Source organism: Emys orbicularis, chromosome 7 (assembly GCF_028017835.1).
Source record: "Emys orbicularis isolate rEmyOrb1 chromosome 7, rEmyOrb1.hap1, whole genome shotgun sequence".
Lineage (NCBI taxonomy): Eukaryota > Metazoa > Chordata > Testudines > Emydidae > Emys > Emys orbicularis.
This window is the reverse complement of record NC_088689.1, coordinates 101649608-101661719: the sequence shown is the minus strand read 5'-3', so window position 1 is coordinate 101661719 and position 12112 is coordinate 101649608. Positions and strand designations below refer to the sequence as shown.

At 63.6% G+C, this 12112-nt stretch overlaps 2 protein-coding genes across 2 annotated transcripts; one reads left to right on the top strand and one right to left on the bottom strand.

Moving 5' to 3' along the window:
- Positions 1-233: 233 nt before the first annotated feature.
- On the bottom strand, positions 234-839 carry CCDC85B (coiled-coil domain containing 85B). Its single transcript, XM_065408737.1, has one exon. It carries the CDS (start codon positions 837-839, stop codon positions 234-236), a length of 606 nt encoding a protein of 201 aa, XP_065264809.1.
- Positions 840-3722: 2883 nt separating this feature from the next.
- FIBP (FGF1 intracellular binding protein) lies at positions 3723-9558 on the top strand. Its single transcript, XM_065407785.1, has 11 exons — positions 3723-3786; positions 4223-4392; positions 4780-4978; positions 5408-5534; positions 5984-6084; positions 6582-6715; positions 7108-7216; positions 7419-7482; positions 8100-8186; positions 8802-8899; positions 9267-9558. The coding sequence occupies exons 2-11, from the start codon at positions 4308-4310 to the stop codon at positions 9334-9336; spliced, it is 1074 nt and encodes a 357-aa protein (XP_065263857.1). The 5' UTR covers positions 3723-3786; positions 4223-4307; the 3' UTR covers positions 9337-9558.
- The last annotated feature ends 2554 nt before the right edge of the window (positions 9559-12112 follow it).

Below are 12112 nucleotides of genomic sequence, written 5' to 3'. Positions count from 1 at the left end.
CCCTTCCCCAGATCCCAGGGGAGAGACCCCAGCCACAGCCTGCGGGGTGGGGGGATCCTCTGCTCTCCAGTCCTCCTGGTGGGGGCGGTTGGGTGAAGTCACTGGGAGCAGCTCCCTTGAGGGGGGGCTCCTGGCCCCTTGCGAGAGTACAGTCCTGGGGGGCAGGCCCCTGGGGAGGTCTCTAGTCCGGGTGGGTCCTGGCTCCCCGGCCCCCCGGCCCCCCGGGGGAGTCTCTAGTCCTCGGGCGAGCAGGCCAGGTGCAGCTGGTCCGGGCTGCCCACGCTGCCGGTGCTGGAGCTACCGTCGCCCAGGTCCCGGGGCCCGCAGGGCAGGCTGAGCTCCGAGGAGCCGACGGGGCTGTTGTCGGCGCGGGCGGCGCATTCCTCCTCCAGCGCCAGGCAGAGCGCCTTGAGCTCCAGGTTATCGGCGGCCAGGCGCTCCTGCAGCCCCTCCAGCCCGGCCAGCTTGTGCAGGCAGGAGGCCAGCTCGTCCCGCAGCACCCGGGCCGCCTGCTGCCCGAACAGCTGCCAGTCCCGGGCCAGCCGCTTGGCCTTCAGCCGGTCGTCGTCCAGGAAGCAGCAGAGGTCGCGGAGCTCGCGGTTCTCTGCCGCCAGGCGCTCGTTCACCTGCTTCAGCTCGCGGATCTCCCGCAGATGCTCCTGCAGCTGCCGATTGACGCCCTGGATCAGCCGCCCCCGCTGCACCAGCGCCGCCAGCTTCTCCGCCTCCTCCTGCCGCAGCCGCCGCACCAGCTCCTCCTTGCTGTAGCCGCCCAGCTCCGAGTCGCTCAGCTGGGCCAGGGCCCGGCTGGCCGCCGGCTCGCCGGCCTCGCTGCCCATCGCGCTGCCGCAAGGTGGTTCCTGCTCCCCCGCCCCTTCCAGTGCCGCCACCCCGCCTCCTCCCGCCCGCAGATCAGCCCCCGTCCCGCAGCCTCCTCTGGCGCAGGCCCCTGCTCATCCGGGGCGCACGGGCCCCCCTAGCCACAGTCCTTGGTTCCTTCGGGGCGCACAGAGCCCCCCTTCTTCGGGGCCCACTGGCCCCCCAGCCACCGACCTTGGCACCTTCGGGGCGCACGGAACCCCCCTTCTTCTTCGGGTTAGGGCGCACGGGCCCTACCCAGCGACCTGAGCTCTTTCGGGGCGCACGGGCCCCATTGGGCCGCGGAATCGCCTTTTTTGGGGCGCAGGCTCCCTCCCAACCACGCACTTTGGCTGCTTGGAACCGCACGATCCTCTTCTTTGTCGCGCACGAACCACCTTCGAGGACGATTCTCGGCTTGGGGGGGGGCGCACGACCCCCGTCTCCAAGACGCACAGTCCCCAGCGCAGCCAGCTGCCCCCTTCCAGCAGCGCGCGGCTCAGGGGGGTCCGGGCTGCAGGGGCTGAGCCCGGCGGAGGGAGAGGAGGATGGTTCCCCCCTTCCCGGGGCGGGGGATCCCGGCAGAAGGTGCGCGCCCCCGCCGTGCTGGTGTCTGCCGGGGCTCAGTGCAGCCGGCGCATCCTGCGGCGGGGACCCGCCGGGGCGGGGGGTGGGTAGCGGGGCTGCGGCTCGGAGCGCTGCTGGAGAGGGGGAAGGATGGAGGAATGGGGGGGGGGAGGAGGAAGCCGTGACGTGGGAATAACAATGCGAACGGCACAAATGCCAGCAGCGGCACCGCATCCCCCAGCCCGGCCGGCGGGCGGGCTGGCTCTGGGGCGGGGGAGGCTACGACGGGTGGGGGGAGATGACAGGCTGGGGGAGGGGTGGCTAGAGTGGGCCGCTCGGGCCAGGCTGGGGGTCTAGATCGGGTGGGGGCAGCGGCGGGAGGGGGGCGTGACAGGTGCCCGTGATGGAGACGGGGGCGCGGGGAACTCGGGTTTGGGGGGGAAGGGAAGGGGAAGGAGGGCGGGGGGGACTAGTGCATGGCAGGAGCGAAAGGCTAGGGCAGGTTAGGTGGGTAAAGGGGAGGAAGGGCTGGGGGCGAGGTGAGGCGAGGGGTGGTGGGTGTGTAGGAAGGAGTTGGGGGCAGGTGTTCAGTGGGGGGGGCAGGTCTCCCCCACAGATGTATCGGGGGGCTGAGTGCGCTGGGGGAGTACGGCCTGTCTGACCAGTGTGCACCGGTGACATTCTGGGGTTGTTATTGTAGGGTCATAAACCACTGACCTGAGGCCCTCCCTGAGCTGCATCTGGTATGGCTGGGGGAGGGAATTGATGGAGTCCTACAGGGGAAAGCGCCCCTTACCCCTTTCTTGCAACACAGCACTGCACTGGGGCCAGCAGCCACTCCCCCGGGCCACTGCCCCCCACCAAGCGCCTGCCCCACTCCCTGTAGCACCCCTCCCATATTGGGGCCTGCTCTGACTGCTTCCTACTGAGCCCACCCCCACCCCAGCCATTTCTCCCATCGCCCAGCTGTGCCCCCCCCCCCCCCACACACACACACTCTGTTCTGAACAGGCGGGGAGGGGCTGCCAGGAATCCTGTCCCAGAGACAGGAAGGATGTTGGGCTACAATGGAAAAGGAGATACGGGGTGGGGGGAGGAAGGAAGTGCTGTTAACTCTTCGGGCCCCAGGCAGGCCTGGGTAGGGAGAGGGGTGCTAACAACCCCCCCCACACACACACACACACAGGGACGCCAGGATGGGGGCTGCTGTCTGGGAAGGGGCTAAGGGAAGAGGTGGAGGGCAAGGAGCAAAGGGGCTTTGAACCCAGGTCTCTGGGGGAGGGTGTTCTCTAGCAGGGAGGAGGTCTGGGTGGGAGTTGAATCTAGGCATCTGGGGGGCGTTTTCTAGCAGGGAGGAGGTTGGGGGGTGGAAGCCAGGAGTCCGGAGCATGATTCCTAGCAGGGAGAGGGCTGGGGGTTCAATAGCAGGAGTGTGGGGGGGAATCTCTAGCAGGAAGTGGGGCTTGAACCCCGGAATCCAGAGGTCATTCCCTAGCAGGGAGCGGGGGTTGGGGAGTAGCTGGGCCATGGTTGGCAGATAGATCCAGATTCCTGCAATGCCAAGACTGGTGGGAACAAAGGGCCTTTGTGTTCCCGCTGGGACTTGGGCGGGGGGAGGGAAGGGAAGCTGGAACATGGGCACAAGGCAGGAAAGGGAGAGGTGGGACGAGAGGCTGGGAATGGGAGACCCCAGTGCACCCCACTCAGGGTTACAGAATGCCCCCTCCCCGGGAGACCTCCAACTGGGCAGGACCAGGGCTGGCCTAGGAGACCAGGAGAATCCAGCTCTGCAGAGAATGGGGGCGGCGGGGGCGTTCTCCCCTCGGATTCAGGGCTGACCCCAATGCCCCCAGCACAGTGCAAGGGATTCTTACATAAACAGCCCCCGGGCCTCACCCCACGTGGCTGCATCTCCGCTCCCAGCCAGGGATCCCTCTAGAAACAGAGGGAAAGCTGGCTGCAGTTGAGCTGCTAGCGAGAAAGCCGGGGAGTCTGCCCTCTTCACAGCCTCAGAGGGGAGAAAGCTCCCCCGAAATCCTCCCTGTAACTGCAGAGGACAAAGGAGACCCCAGGGACACCAGATGCAGCCTGCAGAGGGGCGCACCGGGACCCTCCGCAGTTCCCCTAACCCATGTTAAATCACAGGCTGGAGTAGCGGCAGATCCAGATCGGCGTCTGCCCCCCCCCCCCCCCCCCTTCCAGAGCCAGGGACAGAACCCAGGCGTCCTGGCTCCGGGTTGCTCACACCCAGATGGCTCCGCCCCGTGCAGGGTGACGCGGGCAGCCATGCTGCTGCTGCGACCTGGAAGCAAACAGCTCCGGGGTCATATGGAAAGTGTCAATCGGGGGACAGCTCCGCAGGTTCGTCTTTGTGCCGGGGCTGGGGGGAGCTGGGAGCCAGGACTCCTGCGTTCTGTCCCCCGCCCTGGCAGGGGAGTGGGGTCTAGTGGTTAGAGCAGGGTGGGGCTGGGTGCCAGGACGCCTGGGTTCTGTCCCAGCTCTGGGAGGGGAGTGGGGTCTAGTGATTAACGCAGAGTGGGGCTGGGTGCCATGACTCTGGGGTTCATCCCCAGCTCTAGCAGGGGAGTGGGTCTAGTAGTTAAAGTGGAGTGGGGGTGGGAGTCAGGACTTCTGGGTTCTCTCTCAGCTCTGGGAGGGGAGTGGGTCTAGTAGAGCAGGGGGACTACAGGCAGGACTCTCTGGCTCTCAGTTACTGTATCAGGGGGTGGTCCCCATGGTGCGACTGTCCCCCTGCTCTACTAGACCCACCCCACTTTGCTCCCTTCTCTCCCCACAGGCTCCCTGTCTCTTCTCCGGAGGCCAGCTGGGAGGTTGGGTCCTGCTCCTGGAGCCTTGGCCAGGCTGAATTGGTGCCGTGGGCTATGACCAACGACCTGGACATCTTTGTGGGGAACACCACGCTGATCGATGAGGAGGTGTACCAGCTCTGGCTGGATGGGTACTCAGGTACGGGGATTGGAGGGCTGGATGCCAGGATTCTGCCCCGGCCTGTGGGTGGAATTAGGGTCTAAGTGGGTTAGAGCAATGGGTGACTGGAGGTCAGGACTCCAGGACTCTACCCCCAGCTCTGAGAGAAGAGTAACTCTGGGTGAGTGTTTCCCTCCCCAACAACCCATCTGTGCCTCAGTTTACCCTGTTGCTTTGCTAATGCCAAGGAGGGAAATAGGATGCTTGTCCCATTGACCCTGTCGCCCGATAGCGGGTGGTGATAGATGAGGTCTTGCCCTGCCCCCCCCCCCACGCATTGATCTGACTTCTGAGCCCCTTACCCCTCCCAGTGAGTGATGTGGTGGGGGGTTGACCCTGCTGACCTCAGCCCCTTACCCCTCCCAGTGAGTGATGCGGTGAGCCTGCGGCTGCGCAGTGGAATCCTGGAGCAGACGGGGGCCACGGTGGACGTGCTGCAGAGCGACACCATGGATCATTACCGCACCTTCCACATGCTGGAGCGCCTGCTGCACACCCCCTCCAAGCTCATCCACCAGCTACACTTTCAGATCCCCCCCTCCCGCCAGGCCATGCTCATTGAAAGGTGGGGGGGTATGGGGCTGGGAGAGGAGGGGGTTGGGCCCAAGGCTGGAGGGAGGCCAGACGGAGGCCAGGAGGCTGGGTGGGGAAGTGACGGGGGCAAGGCCAGGAGGGAAGGGGGGAGGCTGGGGGTTGGGGAAGTTTGGCCCAAGGCTGGGGGGAAGGAAGGGAGGAGGAAACTGGGCCTGAGGCTGGGGGGAAAAGCTGGGCCCAAGTGGGGGGGAGGGAGGAAGCCCAGCCCATGGCTGAATGGGGGAGGGGAAGCTGGACCAAGTTTGGGTGGTGGGTGTGTGTCTGAGGTCCCACTGGGGGAGTCTGAGGGTCTGGGGGCACAGGGGTGTCTGAAGCACCAGTGGGGCAGAGAGGGGGCAGCTGAGGTGTGTGGGGTATGGGTGTCTGAGGTGCCCTCTGTCTCCCACTCCTGCGGCGGCAGGTACTATGCCTTCGACGAGGCCTTTGTGCGTGAGGTGCTGGGCAAGAAGCTCTCCAAGGGCACCAAGAAGGACCTAGATGATGTCAGCACCAAGACAAGCATCACCCTCAAGAGCTGCCGGCGCCAGGTATGGCTCAGCCTGGGGCTCCCATGAGCCTCTGGGGCAGCAGTTACCATTAGACCCAAGCTGGCAGCTCTGAGTCTCTCGGACAGTGGCCCCTATCAGGTCACAGGCCAGGGGTTCCCATGAGCCTGTAGGGCAGCGGCTACCCTCAGGCCCTGAGCCGGCAGCTCCCATGAGCCTCTGGGGCAGCAACCTGTCAGAACATGGGCTAGGGACTCCCATGAGTCTCTGGGGCATCAGGACACAGGCTGGGATTCCCATGAGCCTCCTACACCATGACACCTATCTGGACCCTGGCCAGGGGGATTCCCAGGATCCTCTGGGGCGGTGTCTCCCATCAGGCCCCAGGGTGGGGGCTGGCTGGCTCAGGGTGGGGGGAATGGGATACGGGGCCCTTCCCCTCTAGGGCTCTGACTCTCTCTCCCTCCCCCCCCCATTGGTGTCCTCCTCAGTTTGACAACTTCAAGCGGGTGTTTAAGGTGGTGGAGGAGATGCGGGGGTCCCTGGTGGAGAACATCCAGCAGCACTTCCTGCTCTCAGACCGGCTAGCCAGGTAACAGGTCGGGGGGTACCAGTGGGGCACTGGTGATGATGTAGCTCTGCCCCTGGAGTGTCTCTGCTGGGTTGGCTTGACCCCTCCTACACTACACAGAGCCCTCTGCTGGGCTAAGGCTCCCTGGAGCAGTGAGGCTGGAAATTAACATCTCCTTAGGATGCCTGGGGTAGCTCCCTCTAAGCAATCAGCTCAGGCTCTCTGCATACTCAAGCAGAAACAATCACATGACTCCAGGATCTGGAATCCTGAGCTCGAGCCTGCAACCCTTGGACCGTCAGCTGGGCCTTCTCAGCACAGACCTGAGCTGCTCTAAGCCATCCTTTCAGATCTGGGTCAGTGCTTGGATGGGCGACCTCCAAGGGGAACACTAGGGGGTGCACTCGCCTGGCAGTCAGTGCTGGCCCCGATGCCATGCTGCAGAGAGTGGGGTGGGAGGGAGGGACAGAGGAATTTTCTGATTCAGTGTACGGCACCGTCCCCTACCTCACCCCCAGGGACTACGCTGCCATCGTCTTCTTCGCAAACAGCCGCTTCGAGACGGGCAAGAAGAAGCTGCAGTTCCTGACCTTTGAGGATTTCGCTTACTGCGCAGAGCAGATGATCCAGAACTGGACACTGGGAGCCGTGGGTGAGACTGGGGACCCCCTGCTTGGGAGGAGATGGGGCAAATCGTAGCCCCTAGAGAGCTGTGCCTGGACAGCTCCTGGCACAATCATTAAAAAACACCCCGTGGTGCTATGGGGACCTGCAATGTCAACTTACTCCATGGGTGTGGGGGAGGGGAGGCAACATCATACGTAGCCTGGCTCTGCGGGGTTGTGCTGTGGGGAATGCATCAGCTGGACTTCCCCTAGAACTGGGAGCTACCCACTGTGGTCCCAGACTTATTCCCGCCTCTGTGTAACCATCCCCCACGCCCCAGCCCAGAGGTGGCTGCAAATCAGTGCTGGGTTACGGATCCCTGTAACCAGCCCCTCCCCACCCCAAAGCCTTCTCCCATTGTCCACCTGTTCCCCCCAGACTCCAATGTGGACGACATGGACGTGGATCTGGATAAGGAATTCCTGCAGGAACTCAAGGAGCTCAAGGTGCTGATCGCTGATAAGGATCTGCTTGATCTGCATAAGAGGTACAGACCTGATGTGGGCAGGGCTGGGAGCCAGGACTCCTGGGTTCTCTTCTCCATGTGGCCTGTGTTGTAGTGCATGTGGTGGAGCTGGGAGAAGTAGCATTTTTGGGGGTGTCTGTTCTGTCCATATGTGATGCCGTTTCTTGGCCCCAGGCCTGGGGAGAGCTGGCAGCGGGCCCCTGACCTCTCTGTCCCTCTGCAGCCTGGTGTGCACGTCACTGCGCGGGAAGATCTCGGTGTACAACGAGATGGAGGCCAACTTCAAGGTGTGTCCTGGGGCCAGGGGTGGAGGACAAGGAGGGAGTAATGGGAATGTGGAGGGAGGATTCCCCCCGCCTCGTTCAAGAAGCCCCCTTCAGTGGCCAGGCTTCTGAGTGGTGCCCCCCGTTGGCACCACCTATCAATGCATTTCCTCTGCGTTACCTGATCACATGGGTCCCCCATGTGCCAGTGAAGGGCTGGAGCCCATGGCCTGGCTTGCCTGGTGCCACAGCCTCCTGCTCTGGACCCCCTGAACCTCCCACCTCCATCTGCACCTGCCATGCCTGAGGCATCCACCAGAGGGGGATTCTGAGTCAGGCTGCCTGGCCCCACAATGCCTGGGGGCGCTGGGGCCATGGACACCCTCCCCTCAGATCCATCCTCCTCTCCTTTTGGGGTGTCCCCAGCTCCACCCTCGGCCCCTACCCCTCTCCCAGCTTGGAACTGGGAGGCAGGATTCCTGGGTTCTCTCCCCTGCTCAGTCACCAACTCACTGAGCGACCCGGTGAGTCCCTTCCCCTGTGTGTGAATTGGGGGGCAGGGGAGGGCGGTTTGTAACTGCGCAGATCCGTGAGGCGTGAGGGCCCTCATGACTCTCTGGTGACCTGTCTGGGCCCCACAGAACCTGTCACGGACACTGGTCAATATGGCCTCTAAGCTGATCCACACCAAGGACGTGCGTGACTTCTTCATCGACCTAGTGGAAAAGGTACCACCCCACACGCACCCTGCATGCATTTCCCCCCCATCCCATTCCCTCCCCCCCCCCGGCGGTCATGGCCCCCCACACGCAGACACAGGGGGCTTCACTGACTGGTGGACATACCCCCATACACTGCCCCATATATACCAACCCCTTCTCCCCCCACACACACACATAGACTTCTCAGATTCTCCACCACCAGGATTTAATGTCTGTGGGTGAATTGGGGGTGGCATGGCACTCCTGGGCGCCCCCGAAGCCAGCCCCCGGAACACATACTGCCTTGCAGGCCTGGGAAGAGGGAGATTTGACCTTCATGGCCTGATCACCCTCCAGCTTCCATGCTGGTGGGGCAGGAAGTTGGTTAGTGCCCAGGACGGGGAGGGGGGCTATACTGGGGACTCTGGCCCGTTGGGAACTGGGCTGAGACCCATCAGCTCACCCCACATGGGGAATTATAGACTTGGAGAGGCACCTAGAGGGGAAATGCCCCAGGTCCCATTTCCCCAACCCCCTGAGCCAGCCAGTCCCAATTCCCAGCAAGCAGGGGGTGAGGTTGAGGTTGTGGGGTGTTGCCCCCAGGACGCAGGCTGTCTGACTCATTTTCCCCTTTCTCCCCAGTTCATTGAGCCCTGCAAGTCGGATAAGTGGACCTTGAACGACGTCCGTCTCTTCCTGACGCAGTACACGACATCCGCTCACAACTTGGACGCCTTCCGGTAAGTGCCACCCACCGGGGACGTGGGGGCCGCCACCACCAAAATCACTGCACACAGACTCTTCCTGTCCTAAACTCGAGGGTAGCGTTGATGGCAGCTGTTAACCAGAAGCCCCACCCCAGAGCCAGCTGCATCTGAGCACCAGGTGAGGGATCCCTTCATAAACAGCCTCTGCTCCCCACTCCGGAGAAGGCTGCATCTCAGCACCAGGTGACAGAACCCCTTATATGTAGCCCCATATCCCACCCCAGAGCAGCTGCATCTCCGCTCCAGGCGAGGGGTCCCTGTATAAACAGCCTCCATGCCCCAACCCAGAGGTGGACGCGTCTCGGTGCTATTGTCTGACATCCCAGTTCTTTACCCGCAGGCACCAGGCTCTCTGGGATCGGTACATGAGCACCATCAAATCCTGCCTGCTTAAGATGTATCATGACTGACAAACAGGGGGAGCCCTGAATGTTTTAAATGCCCTGCTCTGCCACTGATCCTTCTGCCGGATCCCTCTGCCCTGGTTCTGTTTACCTGGGCTGCATCTTGGGAGCCCTGATGTGAAGGCCCCTTCCCCCGCCACTTCCCCAGGGCCGGGCGCTGCCTCCCCCAAGATTCCCTCTCTCCATCTTCGGAGTTTTAGCTCATTTTGGAAAATAAATGGAAGAGCCAATTGTTGGATTTGAGTTTTTGTTCGGGTTCGTTCAAAGCACGGGCCTGGCCCGGTATCCCCACTGCCACCAGCCCCCGATCGGAGCCATGGGGCCAACCCAGTATCGCTACTACCGACACCCCGTGGATCAGAACCAGGGCCCAGCCTGGTATCCCCACCCTGCCCCTGGATCGGAGTCATGGGCTCGGCCTGGTATCTCCAACCCACCCCCAATCGGAGCCATGGGCCCGGTTGGTATCCCCACCACCAACACCCCCTGGATTGGAGCTACAGTGCCAGCCTGGTTTCCCCTTCCCCGTCCGTGGGCAGCTGTGGCGGAGCCGTTTCCAGGAGTTGCTGCCTCCCCATAGTCACAATTCAGCTCCTTCCAGGACTCATCTTTGAGGTGACCCATGCTATGGGGAAACTGCCAGATGTGGGGGGGCTCCCTCAGATCTACGCATGGCTTTGGGAGAAACACACACCCTGGAGCTGAACAAACCTAATGAGATTTCACCCCACACACTGCTACATCCCTGCATACAGCTCGTGGGGAGCCCAGGAGTGGGCTAGCAGGGGGCTGAGAGCCAGGATTGAGGGGCGCTGGCAGAACTGTGGGGGGGAGCCTAGGGCTGGGCTAGCAGGAGGCTGTGAGCCAGGATTGAGGAGCGCTGGCAGAACTGGGAGGGTGAGGGGTGGGGCTAGGGCTGGGCTAGCAGGGGGCTATGGGCCAGGATTGAGGGCCACAGCTGTGTCATTGATTCTATTTACCATAATTTACTCTAAAATTTAAATAGGAAATGAAGGGCCAAAGTCTTGAGTGAGCACCCTGGGGGCAGGGGATACATGTTGGTGGAAGTTTGTGTGGGATAGAACCCAGGAGTCCTGATTCCCATTCCCCCTCCCCACGCCACATGTCTCTGTTCTCCAGACGACCCTGCACAGGGGCCCAGTGCCAGCTCAGACAGAACACCGGAGCGTCCGTGCAGCTAATCCCTTCCCCAGGGGGCTGCTCTGTCTGCGCCTCCCCATTCCTGAGTGAGTCCCTGGGGGCACCATACCATACCGCTGCCCCGCCCCAGCTCCCAGAGCTCCGCGTAGAACTCCGGGGTTCTAGCCCAGCTCGGGGAGGGGGTCTAGTGGTTAGAGCAGGGGGGGCTGGGAGCCAGGACTCCTAGGTTCTGTTCCCAGCTCTGGGAGGGGAGGGGGGTCTGAGGGGTTAGGGCAGGGGGAGGGCTGTGAGCCAAGACCCTCCAGAACAGGTTTGAAGTTCCAGCGGGGGGAAGCCACAGTCTCATGCCTGGGATCCACCCTGGCGTGCATGTATCCAACACGGATCCATAGATCTTCAGGCCAGAAGGGACCATGAGAAGGCTATCAGGGTGTCCACACCTCTGCGGGGGGGGGGAGGGGGGCGCTTCTGGGCTCTTTCCTCCCTCCCCCCCAGGAACTCACTAGCCACTTGTGTAAGTCAGCAAAGGTCACCGGCTGGGGAGCAGGATGGCACACAGGGCCTTACCCCTCTCGGGGGTGCCGCTGAGTGGCCAGGGGATAAATGCACAGACACAGAACCCCCGTCCCCTGCTGAGATGGGGCATGTGCGGGGAGGGTGTGTTTAGAGGGGGGCAAATGTGCCTTGGGATTAACAGTCCCCACTCCCTGGGATGAGGTGGAGATGGACGGGAAGGGAGGACAGAGGTGGAGATGAGTGGTGGGGGTTCCATGGGGGTGGGCAGGAGGTGGCAGAGAGGGTGTGGAGACAGGGGTTTCCAGGGAGAGGCAGGGGTGTGTGGAGGGAAGCTGGGGCCCAGGGTGTTGATGGGTCGGTGAGTGTCTGGGGCGAGCAAAAGAGAACAGTGCTGGGGCAGAGGAGTCTAGGGTTGATGGGGGTGAGGGTGGAGTGGTTGGGGGCTGGACGTCTTGGGGGCAGGAGGGTGGAGCGGGGCTGTGGGGAGGACAGGGGTGATGGGGCTGGAGCGGATGGGGCAGGAGGTGATGAGGTGGAGCGGCAGGGGGTGACGGGCTGGGGCAGGAGGTGGAGCAGTGGGGGGCTGGGGCAGGAGGTGGGGGGCTGGAGCGGCTGGGGCAGGGGACAGGGGTGGAGTGATGGGCGGCTGGGGCAGGAGGTGATGGGGTGGGGCTGGAGTGGCTGGAGCAGGAGGTGATGGGGCTGGGGCAGGGGCTGCATAGGGGCGGGGGTGGAGGTGATGGGGTGGAGCGGTGGGGGGCTGGGGCAGGAGGTGATGGGGTGGGGGCTGGGGCAGGAACGGTGGGGGGCTGGGGTAGAGGCTGCATAAGGGCGGGGGTGGAGGTGATGGGGGGGCAGGGGCTGCAGGGGGCGCGGTCTCGCAGCTGGCCGGCCCGGGGCGCGCGGCGCCGGCTGTAAGTGGATCCAGGTGCGGGGCGGGTCCCGCTGGCCCGGGGCCAGGAATTCGGGGCAGGGGGGCCGGGGGGAGCCAGCGCGTCTCTCCCAGAGAGCCTCGGCCGCCAGCGCCCGCTCCGTGTGCGCCCGCCCGGCCGTGGGGGATCGGGCCAGACCGTCCTGCCCGGGGGGCGCAGACCGGACCCCCCCG

What these genes read in the sequence shown, in the direction of transcription:
- CCDC85B (XM_065408737.1), bottom strand. Translation starts at nt 839, where the DNA reads ATGGGCAGCGAGGCCGGCGAGCCGGCGGCCAGCCGGGCCCTGGCCCAG.
- FIBP (XM_065407785.1), top strand. Translation starts at nt 4,308, where the DNA reads ATGACCAACGACCTGGACATCTTTGTGGGGAACACCACGCTGATCGAT. An exon ending in TCATCGACCTAGTGGAAAAG is followed by an intron (nt 8,187 to 8,801) that starts GTACCACCCCAC and finishes CTTTCTCCCCAG; the next exon opens with TTCATTGAGCCCTGCAAGTC. An exon ending in CACAACTTGGACGCCTTCCG is followed by an intron (nt 8,900 to 9,266) that starts GTAAGTGCCACC and finishes CTTTACCCGCAG; the next exon opens with GCACCAGGCTCTCTGGGATC.